Below are 26,580 nucleotides of genomic sequence, written 5' to 3'. Positions count from 1 at the left end.
GAACAGAGGCAGCAGGCCAGGATCCAAAGATCTTCCCCCTTCTAGCCACTATTCATGCAGGACCCCAAGGCTTGCATCCTCGCCTTGCTGCATTCCACGCTTAAGTAGCATAAGAGCTGTGGAACTCTGTGGCTTATGCCTAGGGGCAAAGGTCGTCTCTTCTTTCAAGAAAGCAGACAAGGGCCAGGGACTTAGCTCAGTGGTGCCGACGCCTCGGAAGCGCAATGTCCTGAGTTTGAGACTCAGTATCAAAAGAGAAAAGGAAAAAAAAAAAAAAAAAAAAAAAAAGGAGACAACGCAAGGCTGGAAATAAGGGGACCAGGAACCATCAGGCACCGGCCTTTACCCACTATAGACGCCACGGGGTGAGTTGGCAGGATGCACCCAAAGCCAATAAAGCCGCAGCAGGCAGAAGCGCTAGGCTGAGACAGACCTGTCACCCACGCGGCAGAGAACAGCTACATTGCACCAGGAAAATCCAAAGGGTTGCGTCAAACCCCTTTCTGACAGTTTGTTTCTTTAACTCACTAACGACCCCTGGAGGTTGTTCCACATTTGCAGAAACCAAGCCGCCAGGATCGCTCCACCTCCCGCTTTTCAAAACACTGCAGTTCCGGGTCGGAATTCTCTCGATGCTTTCTGGGAAATAGAGTTCTAGCCCAGAGGACTCTGGGAGTCGTAGTTCCGACTGATCTCTATGCGCACGCGCGTTTCGGTGTTCATGGCGCTGCTTCTATTAAATTAATTAATTAATTAATTAATTTTGTACCGGGGGATCGAACTCGGGTCTTTGCGCTTGAGAGGTAGGCGGCGGCAGCACTGAGCTAAATTCACCGCCCCGTGTCGCTGCTTCTATTGCTTGGTGGTACGGTAATAAGGCGTGAGCCCTTGAACATGGCCTGCTTCAGTTTTGCAACCTCTTGCAGCCTGACGGTTACGGAAGCACATGATAATCTCCATGGTAGTGGCGTGGGGACAGCGCATAAGTCCCAGACGATTAGGCGTTGGAATCGAATCCTAGGGGTGAAGGATAGGGCCAGGCTGAGGGGATGACGCGCCCACAACCGGTAGATCTCAGGTGAGCAGGGCTCAGGTTTCAATGAGCAGGGCTATGACCTTGAAAGACCCCAGATAGAGTCACACAGAACACGTGTGATACTCCAGATGTTGAAAGCCGTGGTTCATTTCAGGAGAGGCGCTCTGTGACCCCAACTTCACCACCACCGTAGCTGCTGTTCGGAGGGGCCGCGGAGTGGTGGCAGTGGGGACGGAACAAGTAGACTAGTCCAGGGAGAAGTGAGAGCCTACATAGATAGTAGCAATGTGGAGTGAGTGGCGATGTAAGGGGTCTGGAAGAGGGAGGAGTTGAGAATTTTCAAATTTCTGGTGTGGACAGTAGAATGTCTGCAGATATCCTTACCTAGTGAAATTCTCATTCGCAATTCTTTCAACTCCATATGGGAGAGCATATGCGTGCAAATCCATTCACAGAACATTCAGATGGAGACACTAATCCACAGGCCATTCATGCACATACCTACACACTCACAGTTGTACCTATACTTGTGCTATGGTTTGAATGTGTCCACCAAAGTCCATGTATGGGAAACTTTGTGCAGGGAAGAGGCACCTAGTAAGTGATTAGGTCGAGGGGTCTAGCCCCATGAATGGATTAATAGGGTTACTCAGGAAAGGGTTAGTTATCTCCACAGTGCATTTGTAACTTAAGGTTAGTTTGGCCCTTTCTTGCTGTCTTGAGTGATGAATTCTCCTATGCTATGGTGTAACGAGGTCATCACCAGATTTGGCCTTTCAGTCTTTGACTTTTTGCCCACAGAACTGTGAACAAATAAACTTCTTTTCTTTATAAATCGCCGGTCTCTGGTATTCTGACATAGTAGCGGGAAACAGACTAAGATACCTTGTGAACATATTGGGATGCAGATATAAACAGCCACACAGCTATTTATGATCAAGTATACTCCTGCCACAAACAAAGGCCCTGATAAATATGTCCATCTCAGTTTAAAGATTCTCTGCCTTCTTGGCCTAAGTGTGATGCCCATGATGAATGACCCAGGTTGGTTTCTTTGGACCCCTCTCTGGAAACTTCACACCCACCTGGCTTTTGCTCTTTCTTTTGGGCATTCTTGTTATACTGCACTGATGGGAAAGGGAGAGTAAAACCATGAAATAATAACTGTACATGTTCAAGGCAGACATTTTTCCCCTGGTAATTTTGGAACCCGAGGTGGGTGGAATCTGTGGATGTTGGAAAGCTGACTGTGTCTAGCTTCCAAAGCAAAATGGTAAGCCTCTCAGAGGCAGTGACCGAAGGAAGAACTTTTGGTGAGTGGATATATTATCCCTTTCCTACAAATGTGTCCAGGCAAGCAGAGATCTTGTCTCCAGGATATGGTCAGTGGATATGGCTTCCCTGGAAAGGAGGCTTATCCTTGGGCCCACAACTCTTCACCACTGCAGTCCCCAGAAAGGGCTGGCAGCTGGGCACTGGCAGCAATTGAGGAAAGAGGTTGTGAAGTAGGGAAGTTTGGGTGATGCAGCACCTACCACACTGTCAGCTCCGTAAGGGGCTTTGATAGAGGTGTTCACCACTAGTCCCTACAGCATCCACACTCCCTCTCTTCCTTAGTGAGTGGAGCCTGGCTTTGTTTTGTTTGGAATGACAGTGGGTCTAATAAAATACTCCTCTAGACTCCTTTACAATGGAGGTGGGCCAAGGGACCAATCCCTGCTAGTCCATCAGATGTCAGGAGGAATCTGGATTCCTGATGGCATTGTGCAACCAGTGGAGAAAACAAAGGCTTTATTTGCATAAGCTACTCCAATCAGGTCTCTGTTGCATAGAGCCAAATATAGACCTAAATGGTAGAGAGGTGTTATCATTTGTCCTGCTTAAGAACTTGGTTCTTCCAGTTAAGTGGACACAGCTTGAGTATCGGCTCTGCTGCATACCTGCCAGCTGTGCCACACCTTGGACAAGTAAGCTACTGTGTCAGGCTTTCTCTTTCTACAAAGAATGTCTAACGATCACCTCACCATGTAACACTAGGTTCACACTTGTTACAGGTTGCTTGGGACTTTCTCACTTGTTAGCACTGAAAGTCTTGCATCCTGCAGAAACTTCTCAGTGCCAGGCAAATTAAGATAGTTTTGGCTGACCTATCCAAACATTCTCAAATTGCCTTACTTCCTCTGCAGATGCAAGACTGGGCCCTGAGGACTGAAATTTTGTTTGATGCTGTCCTCTAGTGGTTGAGCAAAATATAGCATCACTGCAAAGGAAAGTTTTACATTGCTCTGTGTGTGTGTGTGTGTGTGTGTGTGTGTGTGTGTGTGTGTAAAGGGGGCAGTCTTGGGGTCTGATACAATCTCCAGGCAGGTAATTTCAGGACAGTATTAAATTAAATGATACCATCTTGCTTAGTATGCATATGTGGGAAAAATCCCTACATATCTGGTTTTAGTTGCATGTTGTAAGAGAAACTGAGTCTTGAGTTTTGCTTTTTCCTCTCCTAAAGAACTTCATTCCTGAAGTTGTTTTTTAGTATTATCTTCCAGCTCTGTGTGCATTAATTTTAATCATAAATACAAGAAAGCTGAATAGATACATGTACACACCCTGATCTGTCATACATTAAGCCATTAACCATTGTCCAGAAACTGAGGGCTCTCCACTAATCTCAGCTCAGGGCCCAGTGTTGTTCACTACAGAATAGAGTGGCTCAGAATTCAATATTGAGGAACATATTTTCTCTTTCTTTTGGTACCAAGGATCGAACTCGGGTCCTTGCACTTGCGAGGCAGGCAGCAGAACCACTGAGCTAAATCCCCGGCCCATGAGGAACATATTTTAATGTTGTGCACACCTGACACCTTAGGAGGCAAAACCTTTATACCTTTTGGTGTTAGCCAAGTGTTTAATTTTACCAACAGACATTGTGAATTCATTTATTTTAAAAGTCTTCAGATTTGCTTTTATTTTTAAATCTTCAAGCTGTGCTTAGAAGTTCCAATTTGGATATACTGTGAGTGGGAGCAGATGACCCGAACAGCCTTTAAATATATGAGGGAGAATACTGTTTTCAGCACTAAGTAAAGCGGTTCAAGTAAAAAGTTTTTTTGTGTGTGTACATCCAGAAATGTACTTCAGTTTCTTTTTTTTTTTGTGGAACTGGGGATCGAACTCTGGCCCTTGTGCTTGCAAGGCAGGCAGCTGAACCACGGAGCCAAGTTCCCAGCCCTAGTTAAAATAAATGTTTAAAATGCTATTCCTCATGTGAAAAGAACGGGGATGACTCATGGGCGCACACCATTCCTTGTACAGGATAAGTATTCTTCAAAAATTTATTTATAGAAACAGACACATTCCAACACAACACCGGACAAATAAAATGAAGAGAAGGGATGGGATGCCAATGCCACTGGAGAATCGCACTTGCATGTTTTACATTTCTACGAAGAGAACTAGCACCATTCATTCAGAAATCACAGACTTAATTCAATTGCTTCTAATATATAAAATACCTTAGAAATATTATTTAACTATCTAGTAACAAAGTTCTTCTAAAAACGTATTTAAAAATCAATTGCAATTTGCCATTTGAAAGAGATGAAAATGGTTTAAAAATTGATCCAATTTGATGGCTTGTCAAAAAGAATGAGCCATCACTAGTCGTTTTGGAAAAAAGTACCTGAATGCCGCTTCTAGCCTCCTTCCAACCACCAAACAGGTACAGGAAATTGAACATACTATAGGAATAAAAGCACATCTAAAACTCATCTTAGAAAATATTTTCCTAAACTATAAAAATACTAAATGGAATACAAAAGTTTCAGCATGTACAGCAAATAGACTACAGCAGACAGATATTTGAAAATACTTAAAACTATCTTGTACCACAATCATTGTGAACATCAAGTATTATTCTAATCATATTTCTATGATTCGTTCGCATTCAAATGTTTATTCCCCATCAAGTGTTGTTGTAGTGTCAGATGCAGACCCTGCTCTGTGTTGCTAGCAGAAATTACTGGAGGGGCCGCTGAATAATTCTTGGTATTCAACTGGCTCTCATCCGAGTGTTGGAAGTGCGAGTACAACAGAGCCTGTTTTGTAAAATGAGGGGTCGACAAACTGCAGCCTATGAGCTTCGTATGCCCGTGAACACAGCCACACTTACTCCTCTGTGTGTGGTTTGTGGCCACTTTCATGCTACTAGAGCAGAGCTGAGTACCTGCGATACAAACTATGTGCAGCCTTGTGGTCCATACCATCTGAAATATTTACTTTGTAGCCCTTTAGAGAAGAAAATTACTCTCTGTTTTAGATAAATCACCACAGGAAAATTTTCACTGGAACAAGGACAAGGTAGAAATGTTCAAGATCAAGAAAATTCTGGCTGAGGTTCTGCTGGTTCCACGACAGGCCAAAAGAATATGAACTTGGGTTGGCAACTTTCTATACTGAATAATATTCTGGCATTGTAAGCCAAGTCTGGCTGTGATACAGTACCTTCTTTTCTCTATAAGCTGGCCATTTTGTATCAAGTGACTCTCGTACCAGATTACAGCTATGTGCTTACTGTTCATCCTGAACCACCTACATGGCTCCCAAACACAAGTTTTAGCTTTTAAAAAATCAATACTCTTACACTCTTAGCAGCACACAGAATTGGGAGTGGACTCTTCCCTGCCTTCTGTATCAGTATAGGTTCTATAGTGCCGTACCATGTACCTTTTAGATTCCTTCCCTGTGGCACGCATCATAGTAACTAGAACTAGTGCCGTCCAGGGCCACAAACATGTCCCTTTTGACAAAGCGGACGAGGTTCTCAAGAGGACACATGGGCTTGGGAGAACGCCTGTGGTGGTCCTGGCAGAAAGACGTGTGGAACGTGACGTCAACTCCATTGTAAAGAACCCGAACCGAATGTTCACTGGGCTTTTCTCTGTCCTGCCAGAGCTCAAATATCAGCCTGGCTGCAAACCTTGGGAACCTGGCTTCTGAAAGGCCCAAAGCACTGAGAACGGGTGACAGAGTGACATCATGAGCGGAGTAGAGGGTGAAGATCTCATCTTCCCTGCCCTTGGCAGCACGCTGCATCCGGCTAACAGTTTGATTCAGGATAGGGTGGGCACCCAGCAGTGAGTACCCAAGGTACAGTTTCTTCTCGCGCCTCTCTTTTTCATCTTCTATCTGATGCATCTTGATCACCTTGAAGTGCCCCATGTCAATACAGCCGCTTCTGGTGCAGGGGAAGCTGATGTTGTGGCAGAAATAGCAGAGCAAGGAGTCTATGGGGTTGGCAGCCCGCAGCTGCTTGTTGGGGATGTCCACGATCCTGGCCATCTCCTCATAGGTCCTCTCCAGCTGGCTGTTCTGCAGCCGCAGGAGGTACTGACGACGCTGCTCCTTCTCCAGATATTGGTTTCTCAGTGGGCAGTAACAGTTTCCAGAGCAGAAAAGGGCGCTTGGCTGGTGCCTGAAATAAATCTTCTTCCAGTCAAAATCTGGGAGAAAGCCATAGAGCAAGGCCAGCCCACTCTGTAGGGTGCGGCTCTTCCCAGTGGTCTCTAGGTAAAGCTGGTCTGCAAACCAGTCATTTGGCAGGAGCTTGTGTTTCTTTATATAGATGTCCCTCAGCAGCTGGCCATTCTGCAAATGCTGCACGACTCCTGAAACACAGGGTGACACAAGCCTCTCCTGACTACTAGCTTGGCACAAGGGACAGCAAGGGGAAGGCGAGGCACTGCCCAACTCTGGAATGTTTCAGACCAGTGTAAGATAATATAATGAAGCTCATTTCCCCACGTGGAAATTACAAGAATGAGTTCGTCTCAACTTCTTGGGGTGTCTGTAAAGGGGTGAGCTGACTGGGGAATGGCCTTCGTGGCGGGCCTAAGGACCATCTGCCTCCCTCCCTCTCCTGCACAGCTTGCCCCTTCTCTGGGGAAAGTGTCATGACCGGTGGGCCACAGAGTGTAGGAAACACCCAGCAGGGTGTCTAGGCTGTGACAGGCATGGGCCTGAGGTGAGCATTCGTCACTGTGCAGGGACACGATGATCCTCAGTGCCAGGATGGCTCTGTGACATTCATCAGGTGGAGACTACCGTCAGTTACCTGCTCACAGCCTGGTCCTCTCCCCTGCACTGCACACTGAGGGTCTCCACTGGCCTTCTGGGGGAAAGATTCTGCCTAGTCCCGGAAGGGCCTTCTCGGATTCATCCACAAGCTTCCAATCCCCAGATAGGATATATTTTTACAAAACCAAATTACAGAAGAGTATGCTTATTGTGCTCCTCTCAAATAAAAAAAGAGCGGAAAACGAGAATATGTGTTTGCAGCTGCCCACATTGTTCATGACATTTTGGAAGGAGGTAGGAAAAGCTAATGTCAATGGTTTCCTAGAGATGATGGGGCCTGGAAAGGAGGGTGGGTGGAAGCAAGAATTGTAAGCCTACCGTTTACTATCATTTCGTCTCTACACTACCATGGTACAACAATAAATTGACTTTAAAGAAAAGAAAAACCCTTATTATCAAGCAGGAGAAGGAAACATGGAAGTCGACAGCAAGCTTACACTTCAGCCTGAAGGGCATCGGGGAGGCTATCTCAGTAACGAGCATGAATTTGCTGAGGGTGTGAACCACACAGGCCCGATGTCCACTAATGCAATTTGTTCAGATGTCTAAATAGCGTGGGCAATTCCACACCAGGATGAGGCATATGAGGCTGAAAATTACGAGACAGCGGGAAAGAACTAGCGCAGAGATTCCCTTAACTACATCCATGTCTCAGCCACAGAGGATGCCTGAGTCTCACAGTGAATGAAGAGCCCAAGAGCAGAATTCCCTCGGGGACCTGGCTGGGACCAGTCTTAGCATCCGGGAAATGATCTGCAAAAGGAGGCAAATCATAAGTGACAAAAATGAAGAAACTGGGTCTGACCCCAATTCACTTCTGGGCCTATCTTAGATTATGCAAAATATATTAAAGGTGGGATGCTTATTGTATGCAAGGCATTTTTCATTTAATTCCTACAAAAAACCTACAGAGGAAAGTGTAGTACTGTTAGCAGCCTTTTTCCTTATACAACGGGTGGAGAAACTAAGACCTTGAGTCCTCACAGTTAAGAAGTGGCAGAGCTAAAACTCAAGGCCCGTCTGGCCCCAATTTTGTGTTTTTAGTCCCTGCTTGGTGTTTTCCCCTCCATTTTCGTGCAGAAACACAAAGTTTTAGTCAGTTAGGTCCTTTTATCCTCTTCAAACACACTCCACGTTCTCATAACCCAGTTCATGCTGTTCTCCCTTCCCACGGCCAGCACCTAGCTCCATTCATTCACCTCATTTTGCAGAGCCTTCCTGCATCCTCTCCCAGGTCAAATCAGCAGGTCCTCCCTGATCTCAGGGGCTTCTTGTATGGCAGAGTTAGCTGTGTTCACTGAGAGTCTATCACAGGCCAGCACTATACAAGGCACTCTATAACCACTATCCACTTTCATTCACCTCCAGCCCTGGTGAAAGAGGTGACAGGTCTGTCACCAGGCTGTGCTAATTCTCTGAGGCCCTGCAGCTTTCAGCGGTACCACTGTCTTCACCATAGCATCTGGCCACCTCCTGTGCTCAGTGACTGCTGGGGCCTCCTGAGCCAAGGAGGAAGGCACTGCGGGGCGGCACACTGTGCTAGTTACAAATCATGATCATAACAGCTATGCATTTTTAATAACATTTAAAATAGAAGATAAAAGTGACCATTAAAAAGATCACAGGAATGGGAATAAATGGTACTACGGGGGAAAAAAATGATTTCTAGGGTAATACTAACCTAGAAAATAAAGAAGATGATAGATCATTTGAGAAGAAAAGTCCAAATTAATGGTTTACCTCTAATTGTGTGAACTCTTCCCAACCTCTTCTAAGGGAACAGCCCCTGGATGGAGAGGTGGGGTCCCTCTGCCCTGTTTGCTACCCCTCATCCTGACTCCTCACCACAGCCGATGAAGGACCAGTGTGAAATAGGAAGAAAAGGGCTAAAGGTGTAGGGAAATGGGAAGGGTTGGGGAAAGGTAACAGGGAAAAGAAAAAAATGAGAAAATGAAAAAATGGAAATAAAGTGTTTGTAAATGGGGAGGGGAGGAGGGGGTGAAGGGAGAGCAGGGACAAGGGGAAAAAATGAGAATCAAGACCTGTCATGGAGAGGTACAAGATTCCAATCATGAATGCAACTGTACTGTATACCTAAAATGTACCAATAAACTCAATGAGGGAAAAAAAAAAAAAAAAGAATCTGAGCTGCTAATTCCTCTCTAGCTGTGGCTACGACTACTGTGTCAGCAGACACAGCAAAAAGCCATAGCAAGAGGGACCGATGAGACAGCCTTGTGCTCCTACTTCCAGTCTCTGGAAGCCTGATCGCATTCTTGCCTTTGGAATCCAAGTCATCCTGAATCTTTCTGAATACATTTCCATTCTCACTTGAATTTCCATGGTAACACGGGGAAGGGCTTTCCTGGCACGCGGTGGTGGACTGGGTCTGGACAGTCCCCACGTGGGTCAAGTGAGCTGGGTCCCACATGACTTTTGAATGTGCCACAAGACATTCTCATGGCAAAAAGCTGCCTGCATACTTTAGTCTAGAACCTAATGGTGTTTTTTTGTGTCTATAAACATAAAATAATTTTTGCATAATTTTAACATCCACTGAATTTCTAGGAATGACTTTAAGTTAAGGAGCATCTGTACTTTGTTCTGAGCAGAACTTGTCAGAAGAACCACAAAATGCTGTGTTGTATTAGAGTCACTAATATGACATCCCTCAGTCATCTGCATTTGTGGCTGTCACAGTCAGGTGCAGATATTTGACTACTTCACTATATTTTCTAGTTTAGCTATTCCTAAGCATCGACGCTGCGACACACAGAATTATATAATAAATGTTTTCTTTTGCTTGTTAGAGGTTATTTGATCTAACTTTTCTTTAAAAATTAAGAAATAAAAAGGTTATATTATATTGAAATTTCACTTCAGGGTAGCTGAGAATCAAATATTTGTGAATGCTCATAAATAAAAGGGGTGTCAGATTGGGTAGGATGAAAATCCCTGTTCTAAACTAACACAGAGTTTGTGTGCATGGTACTAAGTGCAACTCTTCAGCCAAAGCTAATCCTCCATAGGCTTCTGCTTGTCACTCAACATCATTCCCTCAATAATTGTGGAATAATTACGGAAGCCTGGCCAAACCCAGTAGGGCCAACTATAGGACAGAGACCCTCCTTCGATCTAAACCGAGACCTTACAATACTGACAGAAAAAGAAATCAGTGTGGCAACTGGTCTTCCTGGTTCTCTCACCAAGGCTGGGGACCCAGCAAAGGTCCTCTGAAGTTCTGGTCTGAAGAACTAGGAACCTGGAACATCACAGGGAACCACCAGTCCCTTCTCTTCCTGGTAAAGGTGACCCCACAGTTAACTCAGGGCACAGTGGTACAACTAGACTGAAGAGGGGAAGATGGGCTTCTGGGAGAACCTGACTAGGCATACAGATTCCAGGCACAGCAGGAATCGCTCATGTGTTTGTCTCCCTGAGATCTTGTACAGTAAGTCCTAGAATATGTGAGATTAGCTAAGTAAATTACAGTTCATCCTTAGTGGAATAATAAGCAGCCACTGCCATGATGTAGATGAACACTGACAGGGAAAGATGATCCCCATAAAAGTCAGTTACAAAAGTGTGTTTAGTAAGACACTCATGTATGTGTGTGCCCCTAAGTACAGGAAGAAAGACTACTACTCAGGGCCTGTTGTTTTGGGGGGGTGCTTTTTTGTCTTTTGTAATTTCTCTTTGGAAACGTGTTGCTTTTGTAATGAGAAGAAAGGTCATTTTAATTTGAAGAAAGCAGACGTTAAGTGGGTACCCTGGAGCCTCTGAGCTCCTCTCGTTGCCACTTTGGAGCCCCACGGCCCTCTCCCAGAGTACTGGCTCCAGTGTTGGAAAAGAGAAGGGCTCGCGGAGGGTGGGGAGGGGTGGCAGTCGTGCACCTACCTGTCTGCGTGAGCTCTCCCATCTCACACACAGGGTGGTTGGGGTGACGCGGCAGAGAGTTTAAGGGGCTTTCGAAAGAGGCTCCGGATCCTTTTGACATGTGACTAATGAAAGCTTCCAGTTTCGGGTGATACGGTTTTCTAGAGAAAAAACACAGAGAATTAGCAGTCAGCCTCCCAAATAGTCAAAGCACAGTCTTTGTCACTCACAGTCACTGGTTCTGCTCAATGACTTTTAAATTCCAATTTCCTTGGGGCTCAACTATGTATAAAATACCCTCTCTGTGAGGATACCTTGCGTATCTCACCTGTGTTGCACACGGCACTGTGGGGCTCAGTTCTGCCCTCTACCAGGCTGTCCACACTCTGCCACCACCAATGCCGCCACAGGGCAGGGACTTGGCTTCTCCACCTCAGATGCACACCTGCCACCAGTCCTCCACCTCTTCTGCCTTCACGCTCACGGCCACGACCTGGCTTCTGGCCTCTGGCAGGCAGCTCTCCTAGATGGCCCCGGGCTCTCACTGGCCTTCCTACTGTTCAGGCATGGCCTGTTCACTCTGTCTTCTCCACAGCTAGAGGAGGGGCCTGCACAGGCAGCCCCGGCACAATGCTGCCCTTCCACACTGCCAGTGCTGGAAAGAGCCGGCGTGGCCTGTCCCTCTGTTCTGGCCCAACCTTGCTGACGGTCCTCCCTCAGGGGCTCTCTCTGCTCCAAAATGGTCCCGGCCACAACAAGCCAGTGCCCCCTTTCCCCCAATGCACAACACACCTTATTTTCACCTGTTTCTAACCCCCACCCCTGCCGTTTTTACAGTAGTGGGCACTGAACCCAGGACCTTCAAACTGAGGTGCATTCCCAACCCTTTATTATTTTTTTTTTTTTAAGTTGAAGAAGGGTCTTGCCTAGTTGTCCAGACCGGGCTTGAACTTGGGATCCTCCTGCCCCAGCTAATTAACTAAGACTGTAGCTCTTTACAGTTTATAGTGCACATACATTTATAGCTAAAAAACAGTTTAATTATGGGATCAGAGATTATCTATATTTCTGCTACAGGTACACATGTACATCAAGATATAATTTATCTTTCTAGCCCTTGTATATAATTTTCCTGGATAATGAAATGACCTATGTACATTCCTTCTCTTTGAATAATGAAATAGCCTGTGAACGTGTATACATTTTCCAGCATACAGAAGTGGACAGAGTAGTTCACAACTACACTGAATACAAATCAATGTATGAAAGAAAGCAAAGATAAATTGTTCTAATACAAACCCCTGCAGTCTGAAAGCCCAATTAACTTTGGCAATGCTTTAAAAATAGCTGCCAAAATGAATTTACTATCTTTCAAAAACATAAAGCTGGAAAAATCCATCTTTTAAAAAAGATGTTTTAAAATTAGACAATACTAATTCCAACGTGCAGCAAAGTCTAACAAATCACCCTGGCTGGCTGCAGGGAATTATGTCTTTCCATAAACACAGAGAGCCTTTCATTTTGCCTCAGGCTAATGCACATAAATGTTTGCAAACTAGGATATAAAATGCCCAGACTGACAACAAGGCTGCCAAAGTGAATCCACATGAGTGAAGACCATCCATCAGCAAGGCTCAAATGTCCTGTTCTAGGCCATTGTTTCAGGCTGGAGATTTCTGAGGATCTGAGAAAGCTTTGTTGATAATTTTAGAAATGGAACTTCACTACTGAATGTGTTTGCTGAGGCCTAGGTTTTCAGTTGTCTACTGAATGATGTTTTGATGTCTAACTGTATTCAGTATAGGTGTTTTGTTTTGTGACATGGAAAGCGGAAGATTCATGGAGGAATAACTTCGGCTACAGAACAGACAACAAATGGATGTACTCCTTTGCAGGAGGAGGACTAGGTAATCTGAGTCTCTGGCTCTGTCCCAGACCTGACTGCCCAAGCCCTGCCTGCCTATCCCAGGCTCTACCCCTGGAGGCTGGAGAGTACTTAGCACATGGTTAAAGCTCGGGAAATTTACATGAGTGAACTCAACTGTGCAGGATCCTTAGATGCTGTGCGAAAGCACCACACCTTTCACAGTCTGTAACGATGAATGTTATGAGTCCCACAGTATTTGTTAAAGTATGCAGACCCTGACAGAAGTATTAAAAACCAGTGCTATTGTGGGTGCACCATTAGTGGTGCACTAAAATCTTTTCTCCTCTTCTTGGCAGCGTGGTTTTCCCGTATCTGATGCCTTAGAGGTTAGGTAGAGCCACACGACTAAGTATTTGCCAGTTGAATGGAAGGGTGTGTGCCCTTTCTGGGTTTAGACTACTTCACATTCTCTTTCTTCTCTCTGGCCACTATTTTGCTATGGCAACAACCCAGGCCACCCAGTCCACATCCTGGGGGACGGTGGAAGCAACAACCCAATCCCAGTGTGACCAGGTGGAGCCGCAAAGAAATCAGCAGCTTTTTTTTTCTTTTTTGTCATATTGGTGATTGAACCCAGGGCCTGCACACTAAGTTACATTCTCAGCTCTTTATTTATTTTTAAATTTTGAGACAGTGTTTACTAAGTCACTAAGTTGCCTAGGCTGGGCTTCAACTCAGGATCCTCCTGCTTCAGCCTCCCAGAATGCTGGTAAAGCAAAACTTAGAGAAAAATAAACTTTCCCAGCCTTGAGCAATTTCCCCTCAAACCCTCTCCTTCCTTGTGGCTGCCATCTTCTGCCTGGTACAGATAAGATTAACATCCCTGTTCCTATAAACAAGATCTTGAGAATCCTGTTCTCACAGGATTCTGTTTTTGTTCAAGGCTAAGATATAAAGCTGTCGCTGTATGAATAGCTGCCTTTGTCCCACTCTGTAACCTTGTTTGCCCACCTACAAGTATTGTGCCAGCCCCCTTCAACCAACTGTATAAAAACTGGAGCATTTCCTTTGTTTAGGACTCTGCCTTTGGACGCAAGTTTGTTGGGTTGGTGTGCACCTGAAATGCTAGAATAAAATCCTCCTGTTTTACCTGTAGTTTCTCCTGTCTCAAATTCTGCAACACAGGGATTATAGGTATGTACTACCGAGAGAGGAGACCACCCCTCCATATGGAATTGGGCGACTATGGGTCAACTGTGTTATTAGGCAATTATGGGTTAACTAGATAACTATGCTCTTTGTAGAATATACCTGAGCAGCCATGACAATTTCTGTAATCTGTTGCCAAAGGAGTATAACGGACTCAGAAAATCCTGCCAGAACTCTTTGTTCTGCCCCCTCTCCACTGCTCTGTTTTGTATAAATCCTGCTTGATATATTCCCAGGGAAACTTCAATGGAACTAATCTTTGTAGGTGTAAAAAGAGTATATAAGGAAGCAAAAACTTCTATTTCAGGCTCTCAAGACTGACAGGAGTCACTCGCTGAGCCACCAGCATCATTAAAAGCTGTGTTTTGCTCCTATCTTCATGCTGAAGAGTTATCTGTGCGGGGGTCCACACTGTTTCCTGCTTTACTACCATACCCAGTTAGAAAGAAAGTTCTTTGTTATTTATTTATTTTTGGTACTAGGGATCGAACTTGGGACCTTGTGCTTGTGAGGCAGGTGGTGGAACCACTGAGCTAAATCCCCAGCCCAACTTCTTTGCTATTTAAGGCAATGTGTTCTTGAGTCACACTGTTACAACAGCTTGAACTTACTAATACAGGAATGATTTATCTGCAAGGATGGATTTTTGTTCAGGCAAAACTCACCTGTGACTTCATTAGAAAGCTACTTTCATAATGAAAACTGAAAAATCAAGTGTTACTGTTTAAAGCCTTCAACTTTGTTATTGTCTGTGTCTAGATGTCCTCCCAAAGCCTCATGCAGCCTTAAATGGGACTATTTCTGAGGTAGCTGAATCTGGAATGTGTGATTGATTCAGGGTGCAATGCTAGGCCTGAGGGCACTAGGATTAAGAGTGTGTGCTACCCACCCCAAGTAGGCTAGATAATTTAAAAGATGCTGTTAAGGTCCCTTGCTGCTTTCTTACTTTTCTTCTCCCATGGACCAGTTGCCCTCTGCCATGTGCTACCCTGCCTTGGAGCCAGCCAATAAGGGACTAAAACCTCTACAAACTGTAACTAAATAGACCTCTCCACAACAGGAAAAGTAACTAAGACAAACTCCTTCTCTTTAGTGTTCTTATTTACATTTTTACATGCATTGTTCATATCTGTTTATGCTACAAAGCTCCACACAGAAACCGGAGACCAACCTGCATCTGACCTATGTCTGACATCTGCACAGAACACTGAAGCTGCCTGAGAAAGGTGTAAGACCAGGATCATTTATCAGTAAACAGTTCAGCACAGATCGCCTGGCAGGAAGCTGAAATGAAATCACAGCAGATTTTAAAAGTTTAAGCCAATTAAAGAATCTGTTCTTTCCAATTTCAATAAAATGAAATTCTACACAGATATGACCAGTGCCATTTTCTCAGTTCTTAGCCCTCTGGACCTCTTGCTCCATGGGTTGGGCCTTCCACAGCTCTTTTAGCATCACTCTCCTGGCTGTGACTTGAGTGTCACCCCTGGGGTCCTCTTCTCCCTGTGCCTACCACAGGGTGGTGCTTTCCAGGCCTCTGCTTTGGGCTCCTGCCTCGCTGCACAGATTCTGACTGAGATTTCATTCAAGCCATGGGCTTGGTGAAGGCCTTCAAACATCCACCTCCCAGCAAGACAGTGCTTCTGAGTCCCCAAACTGCACAGCCTACTGCCAATCAGAAACTAGAATATGTGAAGATGGCTCACAAACAGCATGGCAGCCTGCAGTTTCAGCTTCCCCTCTTTCTTCTGTGCTATTTCAGGCAAGAGCAGCATAACCAGCACAAGCCCTATCAGAAACCTGTGCACTGCCCCCGCATCCTACCTAGCCTGTCCCAAAGTCTAGACATCCCACCCGGACCTTTTCCAAGGCCCAACCCCTCCATCTCTGCTGCCACTTCGAGTTCCAGCGTCCATCATTTATTCACCCCACAAACATTTATCACACCCTGCCCATGTATCAGGCACTGTCCTAGGCATTTGGGATGTAACAGCTGTGAACCAAAACAAAATACCCTGCCCTCAGGGAAGGAGCTTGTGTTCTTGCCTGGGGCAACGGACAGTACGCAATGAAAGCCACAAATGTGTGTTAGGAGGTAACAGCTGCTATGGCAAAAAGAAGACAGTAAGGAGCGTGTGCTAAAGAAGAGCGCCCTGTCATCTAACTGGCGTGTTCTATACAGGCCTTACTGAGAAGGTGATGGGGGTCGGGTTGGAGAAGTGCGGGAAGTGGCTATCCAGCGGCTTGTGAGGAGCGCCCTCTGGAGACAGAACAGCGGAGCACCCACGGGCAGCACGAGGAAGGGGAGGGAGCCGCAGGTGGGTCAGACGGGAGGCGCGGCGGAAGAACAGAGGAAGCCTGGGAGGCCGTGTTTCAGGGCGAGGGCTCCAACACGACATAAACGGCACCAGCAGCTCCCCCGCCACGCCCACACTGCGGCTCACAGAGACCCTCATGGCCTCATCTCACTGCCCAGCATCTCTGTGCCTGGAGCCCCCACTCCCTAGCAGAGCACGCGACACATCAGACGGCCTAATCTGCACTCCGCACTAACTCCGGGGCCTCAGTGTGCCCAGCTGTGCCCCACCCGGTCTGCCCAGGTCGATCTCTCCATCTGAGAGGCCATTTCCCATCATGCTACCCAACTTGCTCCTGCGCCTCCCCTCTCCCTGCCCAGGCTGGCCTGGCTTCCCTCTTCTGGCCATGCTCTAAATGTGTCAAACCACTTCCTCATGCACATCTTCTCTTCTTCCATTTCTTTCTCCAATGCAGCTGCCACTGCTATCTGCTCTGCCCTTACTCTTGCAGGGCGGCCAGCACTGGTCCTGCTGGCTTTCACACATGCCCAGCTTTTCTAGCCCCAGGCCCTTTGCACTTGCTGCTCCTTCCATCCGGACATTCATTCCCAGATCTTTACAGGGCTGGCTCCACTTCATTCACAGCCTGCTCATGTACTGCCTTCTGGCTTAAGAGCCGGACAGGACCTTGCAAACGCCAGGAACATAAAACTAAGATTTGCTGAATGCTGACTAAGGTCAATGTTTTTCTTTTTTGAATATAGAGAAGCATATTTGATTCATTATTTTATTAATATAAAAAGGCATTTACTAAACAGTTATATACATGGCTAATGATCTTAATGCTGGCTAAGCATAATATTATGAGGCCAAAACAGCATCATTCTCATAAAAGACATGGCGTTTGTAGACAGGCAGCTTCCCCTTCAAAAACCTTGAGAGGGATGAGATGGGCTGATGTGGGTAGAACTTGGTAGCAACTGGCTTGTGTGGACAACAGGCTTCTGGGGGACTGAGCTCAGTGCTCCCCACCTGCTGGCCCAGAGAGCCCCTTTTGGAGCAGAGGAATGGGTACCCTCTGGGCCTCACTGCCCATTAGGAAGTCACAGGATTACTGACTCAGGAGCAGCTGGGAAGGCAGCAGGCACGGCAGGGACTCAGAGCACACATCCTAGGGCGGCTGTCGGCCCAGAGTGGGTCCACTGCCTTGGGGTTCCTGTTCATGCTACGTTGGCTTTTACTGGGTGTAAAGGTGCAGCTGATTAAATGACACAATACGGCAGTCCCCCTTAGCTGCAGAGGTTACATTCCATGGAACCCAGAGGGTGCTGAAACTGCAGGTAGTATCAAACTGTGCATGCCGTATTCTCTATCCATGCACGTGTATCATACAGCTTAATTTAGAAGTTAGGCATCTATGCTATGGTTCAGTTTATAAGAAATCAACAGTAAAACCAATAATAGAATGGAATAGTTATAACAACGTATGGTAATACAAGTTAGGTGAATATAGTCTTTCTTCATTTCCTGAATTTTCCATTTAATATTTCTGGACTGCTATTGACCGCAGGTAACCTAAAATGTGGAGAGCAAGATGTAAGATCAGGGGGACTATAGTAACTGAACATGCACACTCTGCCCTCTTCCACAGACCATTTAAAGTAGCTCCTATAGATACAGGAGGTAACACAGTGAAAACTAGGCAAAGGAAAATGAGGATAGAGACAACCAGAGCGACTGGCCTCCTCTTAAGTTAGCTCTGCATACTGCCTGAGGTGGCCACATCAGGGGCTTACAGTTCTGGCCTGGTGACCATGTCCATTGCAGAGAGGGAAAGAGGCCAGGGTCTGAAGTCCTCCAGACTTCTACGGGCTACACTTATAAGGTCCTTGGTGTGGAGAAACCTGAAGGCTTTAGCCCATCATCTTATGTAGACCTCTCAAGGGTGACATGAGGCAGGTATCATTATCTGTGTTCCACAATGGAGTAAGAGGCCCAGAGAGGGCAATGACTTGCCCAGTGTTAAACAGGCTGCAGAGCTTTCAGGGAATTCCATGGCCATGGCTTAAATCCATCAAGAGGGACACTGCAGGAATGCATAGCAGGTACTCATGCCCTACGATCCTCACAGAGACCCTGTGTTCGTTCCACAATGTTCTCGCTGCTGAGACAAAATACCCAACACCCAAAGTTAGAGGAGGAAAGGCTTATTTGGCTCACAGTTGGTAGAGGTTTCAGTCCGTACTTAGCTAGTTCCAAAGCTGAGCGGCACGGCAGAAGGGCATCACAGAGGAGAAACAGCTCATGGCAAGGTGGAAGGCAGTGAGCAACAGCAGCAGCAGCCACCTGCCTTCCCTCTCTCCTCTCCTATTCTATCCAGGCTGCCACCCAGGACAGGGCTTCCAGTATCACACACTGGTAATCCCAACATTCCACCCTTAATCCATATTCACACACTCTAGATCCAGCCACCTCTGGAGGGCCCCACTTCTGACAGCATGAGGCTTTGGGGGTCATCTAGATATAAGCCATGACAAATGCCCAACAACTCTTCTGTGTCAGGCTCCAGAGTGGACCTGGTGAAACAGGGAGCAGGTCCTGGAGGAGGCCACAGTCTGGGGAGGGTGGAGCCAAGTGCAATTGCCCAGGGGAAACCCTGCTCTCTGCTGGGGGCCTCTGGCCAGTGAGCCCCTCTCCGGGAACAGACAGAGGGGCCTCCAAGACCTTGTCGCAACAGCTGGTTAGTCTTGGGCAGACACCCCTCTGAGCCAAGCCATTCCAATTCTCCTTTCTGGGAGGGTGCAGCCCGACTGCTGCTGAGGTGGGCCTGGGTCCTCCCGGCTCAGAGACCTAGTGGTCTCCTCGCCTCAGTTGTTTAAACAACCAGTTTCAGCCAGAGAGCAGCAGCGGGGCTGTGCCCGTTGTTTGCGCGTCATGCACGCACAGGGCCCACACTAATCTTTGTATCATTCCAACTTTAGGATATGCGTGGCTGAAGCAAACACTGTGCCAGTTGCTGACACACTGAAATCCTGCACTGCTGGAGAAGCCACTTTCCCCACCCCACATGCTGGCGTACATCCCCCAGGCTCCAGGAACTGAAGGGTTAATGCCCAGCACAAGTGACCTCCACCCTTGCACTAAGGCCGCTGGAGAGGTGGCTCTGACAGTCTTACTCGGACTTTGCATGCTCTGACACTCTTGCCGTGTGGCTCCCTGCTCAGTGTGAGGCAGGCTCAGTCTAGGGGAGGCTGCCCAGAGGAGGGGGAATCTCATAGGGCCTCGAAGGAATGTAGGAGTTGGCCAGGCAGGGATGGAGCACAGAGAGGTACAGCAGGCACAAAGGCACAGAGCAAAGGGACTCAGCAGAAGTGGAGGACTGAGGGCGGAGGATCTCAGCGGAAAGAGGAACTAAAGGTGGGGTGGGGGCTCAGCCTAGGGGAAAGCTGTGGTCTGCATGGTCCTCTGAGTGGGTTGGACCTCACCCTGCCTGTTTTCTGACCCAGAGGCACAGGGTGCGCATCTCTGTTTGCTGAATGTAGGAGACAAGACACGAGTACCCAGGTGGCCAGCACTGTGACCCCCAGCACGAGGGAAAGTGGGGAAGAGCCTCGTGGTGTCTTCACATAAAGGCGTTTGTTTAATCTTCCCTACAAACAGCCAGCAGAGAATTAACCCGAGCCCCTGGATTATGCCACTTTTCAAAGGAGCCGGGATGTGGCAAGGCGATGCACAGCTGCACCAGGCTGGCCATGCCAGGCAGGCTGGGCTCCACGAGCATCCCGTGAAGAGAGCGTCTCCCCGCTGAGCACCGCCTTCCACCTCCGACTGCCTGCAGTAAACTCTGCTGGGGACGCTATGCGGCCCCCGACACATCCGCTTAGGCCAGGCCCATCTATTTATTGCTAACCGTGTTTCTCATTTTAGGGTGTGCCATTTCCATATGTGTAATTTCCATTCTCTGCTCAATTATTTTTCATCCTAAGGGCTTTCAACAGAGATCAAACTGTCTTTGTTGCTGTAAAAAATTACACGGCTGGAATACTGTCTCACAGGCATACATCTTTACAGTCGCCAGCACACCTGTCCCTGTGTCACGTCCCTTCCTCCTCATCCCAATCCAGCAGCAGCAGCAGCCCCATTTCGGAGAAGCGAGGCTGAGCCCAGAGACCGAGGGACTTGCCTGCTGCCCCAGTGGAACAGCTGGGCTGCTTCGGAGGCCTCCTAACCCAGTGCTCACTTCACTGCGTCCCAGTTTTCTCAAAGTGAAGAACAGCAAGATGAGAGAGCGGGCCTCCGACTGGCCTGAACTCAATCCTCAGTTTATCTGCGGGGTTGCCTGAAACAGCTGTCCCTGCCTCTCTGGGCCTCAGTCTTCTCGGCTGTAGAGTGGCAGCCAGTGCGGCACTGTGGCTGCTCTGAAGGTCGGGCTCCTCCACACAGGATGCACCGACCGAGTGCAGGTCCCTCCTCCACTCTATCATTCTCCAGCACTGGAGGACGGCAGCTGCTTGAAAATGACCTCTAGAAAAAGTGCAGTTTACCTGTTAGCCACCAGAGTGCAGTCAATTTCTGGCCGCTTTGTTTTGGGAATGGCATACAGCGGGTACCTGTCCCCATGGCGAATCAACACATGCACGGAGATCAGCTTAAAATGATGTGGGGCGTGACCTGGAGGGAAGAAGCACACGGTCTGGTCATCATTTAATAAGTATTAACCCTTTTACGGAGGGCTGGTTGAAGACCTGGCTGTACCCTGCTGGGAATGAAGAGGAAGCGGCAGCAGGGAGACAGCTGCGGCCTGGGGCCCAGGCCATGGGCAGGACTGCTGTGCTGGGGGTGAGGGCTGTTAAAGAGGCTGAGAGGTGGGACAGAAGACTGTCCCGCCCACGTCCCAGGCCTCCTGGGTGGGGCAGAAAGGCACTAGGGTGGTGTGGCTGGGGCTGAGGCCGGGAGATATGGGCAGACTATTCATGAGGCCTCACTCACATGCAGACCAGGGGAGGCTACCAGTACTGGAAATAGTCCCCAGCTTTAAATCAGTCGCGAAACACAGCAGGGCACAAAGAAATATTCCACACCATCCCTGATACACGTTCATGAAAGCCAAGATCCTAGAGAAATTGCATTTTCCCACACCGTCAAGGCAGCACGCCAGCAGACCCCGGGTGCACACCCGCGGTCTACCCTGGGTCGGCTGTGGAAGGCAGGGTAGCTTGGGGTGAGGCCCTAGAGCCTAGTCGAGGTCATCTCTCATCTCACGGAGGACACCTGGAGATCATGACAGTGGTAAGCACTTAGGGGCCACTCACGACCTGGGTGCCGTTTAAAGCCATTACTCTGTCTCACACACAGGCACGGCTGGTCACCCCACTTGCACAGAGGGGCAAGGAACTCAGGAAGTCATCCCAGGGCACAGCCTGGTGGCAACTGCAGGTCTCACTCCCAACCACTGAGCTCTGCTGCTTGGAGGACTGATAGCTGTGTGGGGTGGAATAGCCCGGCCTACCTTCCATGTTGCGCTCGGCCACACTCGGGATGTTGCAGTACAGAAGAGCTTCATAAATGGGGTCTGTCACAGGGGGCTCTGTTGCTGGGTCAGGCAAGATCCTCTTTCGACTCTTGCTGCTTGCTCCATTTTTAGTGGCCGGCACAGGGATCAGGTGGACTGCAAGGACAGCAGAGCAGGTCACGACAGTACGGTCACTGAGGCGCCAGGCCAGCTATGGTGGCCCGAGGTGGGGCTGAACATCACTGTGATTGCTCTCTCTGAAGAATTAGGGTGGGTCTCAGGGTAGCAAGACATCAGCTTCCTCCTGTGTTCCTTGGCCCACTGAGTCTACCTCTGTCTCAGCAGTGCCTCCTGCTCCTCACCAGTTAGCAGGTTTGTGACTAGGCGAGTTCTACCACTGAGTCCCAGCCCTTTTTATTTTTTATTTTGAGACCAGGTCTTGCTAAATTGCCCAGACTGGCTTTGGAGTTATGATCTCTTGCCTCGGCCTTCTGAGTAGACGGGGTCACAGGTGTGCACCCCCATATCCCACCCAGACTGGCTTTGGAGTTATGATCTCTTGCCTCGGCCTTCTGAGTAGACGGGGTCACAGGTGTGCACCACCATACCTGGCTGTATACTAATTTCTTAGGGCCTGATGGCCTCGTCCTGACACCCTTTCTAGTTCTAGTAACAGTCACAAGGAGGACAATCCTGTTCACAGAGTGCCTGCTAAGGGCTACAGGTGAGTGTCTGACACACCTCAGTTCATATCCTCTATTTGGGCTCTGTGGCCCACTGGCCCAATCGCAGCATCTGCTCATTAACCCTCACTGTGCAGAAGGGAGCCCAGAACTCAGCACATGGACACGGTGCTCAGAGCCTTGACCCGCACTCATGCCACTGCCTCCAGCCGGCCCTCCCCACCCCACTACTGGTGTCAAGTGTGGGTCTTGCAATCTGTTATGTTTGACTCTCCAGCAGCCCTGCCTCTGTGGGGATCTGGCCGACTGTCGATCACCACGTCCCTATCCCCCGGTAAGGTGGGCATGAGACCAGAGGCGCACAGGACATGATGGGCAGCTGCACTTCCCTTGCTTGCAGGAAGCGATGCATAGCACTAAAGAGGCTCTTTCTGCTTTTGGATGCTGGTCAACAAGAATGGCAGCTGGGGCTTTCCCCGGCCACTGGCCCTCCCCAGGCAGCCTTGTCTCAGGGGCCCATTCTTCCCATCTTGGAGAACATCTTTGTAGTATCTCAGATTTTCTAGAATTCTGTACAGTAACAGCTGTACTCTCAGCAACTACCCACTGAGGGAAATGTACATAAAGAAGTATGACCATGATCCATTTAAGTTTTAAAAGGTCTATTAATCACCACCATATATATAATATACATATATTCATATTCCGAATAGCAGATAAAACAGTTACTGTCTAAATCTGTTTAAATTCCCTAATTCTTCTACATAAATATTTAACGCTTCCCTTTGGTAAACAGTTGCCATAAACAAAGATAAAGGACAAACTATATATTGAGAAAAATATCTGCAACATATAGAGCAGACAAGTGATTAATATCCAAATTCCATAAGACCCCCACAATTGAAAAATCATTAAAAGATATGAAAAGGCTAATTACCAAAAAATGAATACCAATGGCCAATAAACACGAAAAGATGCTCAAATCTATTCACAGTTAAAGAAATACAAAGTGAGACAACCAACAAGATATAATTGTTTTCCCCCATCAGACTGGAAAATTGTGCTTTGATGATAATATCCAATATTGGCAAGAGTGTGAGAAACGGGATACTTCCACACCCTGGAGGCAGGGTGCAAACTGGAACAAACTTCTGGAAGGGTTTGGCCGGCATTTTATATGTATGTGGTCCCTGATCCCACTAATCTATGCCTGGGGATCTATTCTAAAATGATATCAATTTCCATCTTCCAAGATGTAGGGCCAAAGAGACTGACTGCGGTGTCATGCATAATAACAAATAAAGGAAATAACCTACATATCCATATTAGCAGAAAAGAACATTATATCCAAACTGTGTAACCCTCCACCCCAGTAAAAGGAATGGAAAAGAATCAAAGATAAACTGAGAGACGTGAATGAACTAAGTCACTGCATACTAAAAGAATTCTTTTTGTGTAAAGAAAAAAGATTATAAATATTCAAGCATTTATGTAAATGTACAGAAAAATGTCATGATATGGGTGGTTTCCTCTGAGGAATGGAAGGAATGGGGTGTGAAAAGGTACTTTAATTTGTTGTTGTATAACGTCTATTTTTTTATATACCCACCACATGCGCGCGTGTGTGTATATGTGTGTATATATATATACATACATACATCATACATATATAAATAAAATAGTAGGCACAGGTTACATATACTATACATATATTTTTACAATGTCTAGATACATACACTTACACACATTGTTATTAAAACAACAACCAGAAAACCACAGAACTGGTCCTTCATCAGCTCAAAACTAGCCCTTTGGCTATGCTAGAGCTACTTTCTTCCCATAGGCAGAAGATGCTAGAAAGGCTAACACTCAGCTCAGGGGCCTAGAGCCAGTTTACTGTTGGGAGTTTAGTGCCAGAGACTATGGGGCAGCAGATGTCTCGTGGTGGTGTCTGAACCGTTGGTGCTGTAGCTGGGTGGTACCCTCAGTCCTGGACTCTCAGGAATCGACATCCGGGCCGCTGGCCATGTGCATGGTGCACCCTCTCTGTTCACCAGCCTGGGAGCCTGGGAGAGGTACAGCTGAGGAGATCTCATCAGACAAGTGGCAGAGGGACGGCAGGAAGCAACCTGGGTTCCTGGATGTCCCCTGCTCATCTGGAAGCACGTAGGGTGAGGGGAACCATAGTGGCTGGGTCCAAATAACCTATGCATGACTCAAGGAAGTGCCACAGATATAGATCTGGCAATCACCAGAAGGAGGCCTTCCGTCCAGAGAGATTTTATCTGCTGTGTTCTCTGGGACATGAGTTCAGCTTGTACAGATCACCCTGTGCTATGTGTGCCTTTCAGTCACCAGGACACATTATCAGTCTACAGGGGCCTCTGTTTGGGGCCCTCCAGCTACTGGCATTCATAGGTGGCTCTGAGGCCCAGACACCGTGGGAATGATAGTTTCCTCCGGTTCCATCTGGACTCTGCTCCCAAACTTGGTTTTGAGCTACTCAGAGCCACCTCTGCTGCATGTTTCTCATCCATGATCCGTATTTGCTTGCAACTCTATCCCCACCCTACCAGGCTCCCTGAATCTGACCAACTCTACAGCCTGTGCCTGGAGCCCCTTCCTCCAGGAAGCCCACCTTGAATTTCCAGGTGGATTTCACATTCCTCTTCTATAAGCCCATCCAGTTCTGGCTGTTGTTAGGCTCGTACAATAGTATATATAAATTGGGGTACCCAGTTTGTCACCCCAGCATCCCAAACATCCAGAAGGCCAAGACCAAGCCTCTTGCATGTTTATGTTTCCTACTCCCTGGCAGGGGACAGGCCTTCCAAAATGCTCACTGCACTGAAGGTCTGCTCTGATCCAGGAACTGTGTTCCATGCTTTTTTTTGTACTGAGGAATGAACACAGGGCCTTCACACTGAGCTATATCCCCAGCCCTTTTCATATTTTTTATTTTGAGACAGCATCTTGTTAAATTGCCCAGGTATTACAGGTGTGTGCCACACTCCTGGCTTGCTCTGTGCTTTTCATGAAAGATCTCATTGATTCCTCATATGGGAGCATGAGGCAAAGTGGTTACTTAAGCATCCTGGAGGTGGAGTTGGTCAGAGACAGGCTTCCTGGAGAAGACAGCCAAGCTGAGCCCGAAAGGCTTCAGGCAGCTGGCTGCACAAAAGAGAAGATGGTAGGTTGTGCAGCCCAGGCCAACACAGTGGACAGCAAGCTGTCTCCCGATAAGCTGGAGACAGCAAGCTAGCTCCCGATAAGCCTCTTGTCCCCAGAACACCTGGGCCAGTTGGCTCACGCAGGGCTGACACACAGGCAGGAGCCTGGAGGAGCAGGTCCCAGTGGGCTGGCACTGCCTCCACCCTGGAGCTGTGCCCCTTGCCACATAAGCTCCCTTGCTTACGTGGGCTGGACTTGCTTCGGTGGACAAAGGGAGTTGAGAGACAGGTGTGGAAGCTGGGTGGGAAGACGAGACAATTGGGTCTAAGGACTTTGGGACACTGCTTGTCCCAGTAGACCTTGTCCAGGTCCCCAGCTCTTCCAGTTGCCTCATGGGACAATTAGAAGCTCTGCTGAGCCCAAGCAGATGAGAACAGCTCAGATGTTATCAGGCAAGAGAAATGGACTGAGGCATTAGGTGTGAGGATGGGAAAATCAATAGAGAGATCAAAAGTTTCATTACATAGGTAGAAAAAAGCCTTGTATCTAAATTAGTGCCCCAGGGCCACAGTGCCACCAAAACCAATTTAAATAACAACAGAGACATCTTTTACTGATAATTAGTACTGTACCAGATGCATGCCCTTTCTCTACCGTGTGATTATAAGTAGAAGGGAAGATTTCCAACAGCTACCCCATCTTCTCTATGATCTCTTTCATCCTGTCCACAGATCTATAATGCTCTTGTGTAAAGATACCCACAGGGTCGCAATTTCAAAGAAACAGTAGAGAACATT

The 26,580-nt window shown here is 47.5% G+C and overlaps 1 protein-coding gene across 1 annotated transcript in view; it reads right to left on the bottom strand.

Annotated features, from left to right (window-relative positions):
* Positions 1–4,342: 4,342 nt before the first annotated feature.
* Pxylp1 (2-phosphoxylose phosphatase 1) overlaps positions 4,343–26,580 on the bottom strand; it is a 67,815-nt gene continuing 45,577 nt past the window's right edge. The window contains exons 3-6 of the mRNA XM_010608211.3: positions 21,927–22,085; positions 20,962–21,088; positions 11,066–11,205; positions 4,343–6,699 (exon numbers count right to left, since the gene is read on the bottom strand). Of these exons, the coding sequence (XP_010606513.1) occupies positions 5,762–6,699; positions 11,066–11,205; positions 20,962–21,088; positions 21,927–22,085 (1,364 nt within the window). The 3' untranslated portion in view covers positions 4,343–5,761. The remainder of the gene's footprint in view (positions 6,700–11,065; positions 11,206–20,961; positions 21,089–21,926; positions 22,086–26,580) is intronic.

The sequence above is a fragment of the Fukomys damarensis genome, unplaced genomic scaffold (genome assembly GCF_012274545.1).
Source record: "Fukomys damarensis isolate Sample0158 unplaced genomic scaffold, DMR_v1.0_HiC HiC_scaffold_37, whole genome shotgun sequence".
In the NCBI taxonomy this organism is placed as follows: domain Eukaryota; kingdom Metazoa; phylum Chordata; class Mammalia; order Rodentia; family Bathyergidae; genus Fukomys; species Fukomys damarensis.
Note: the sequence above shows the minus strand (reverse complement) of the source record. Positions and strands in the feature narration are given on the sequence as shown.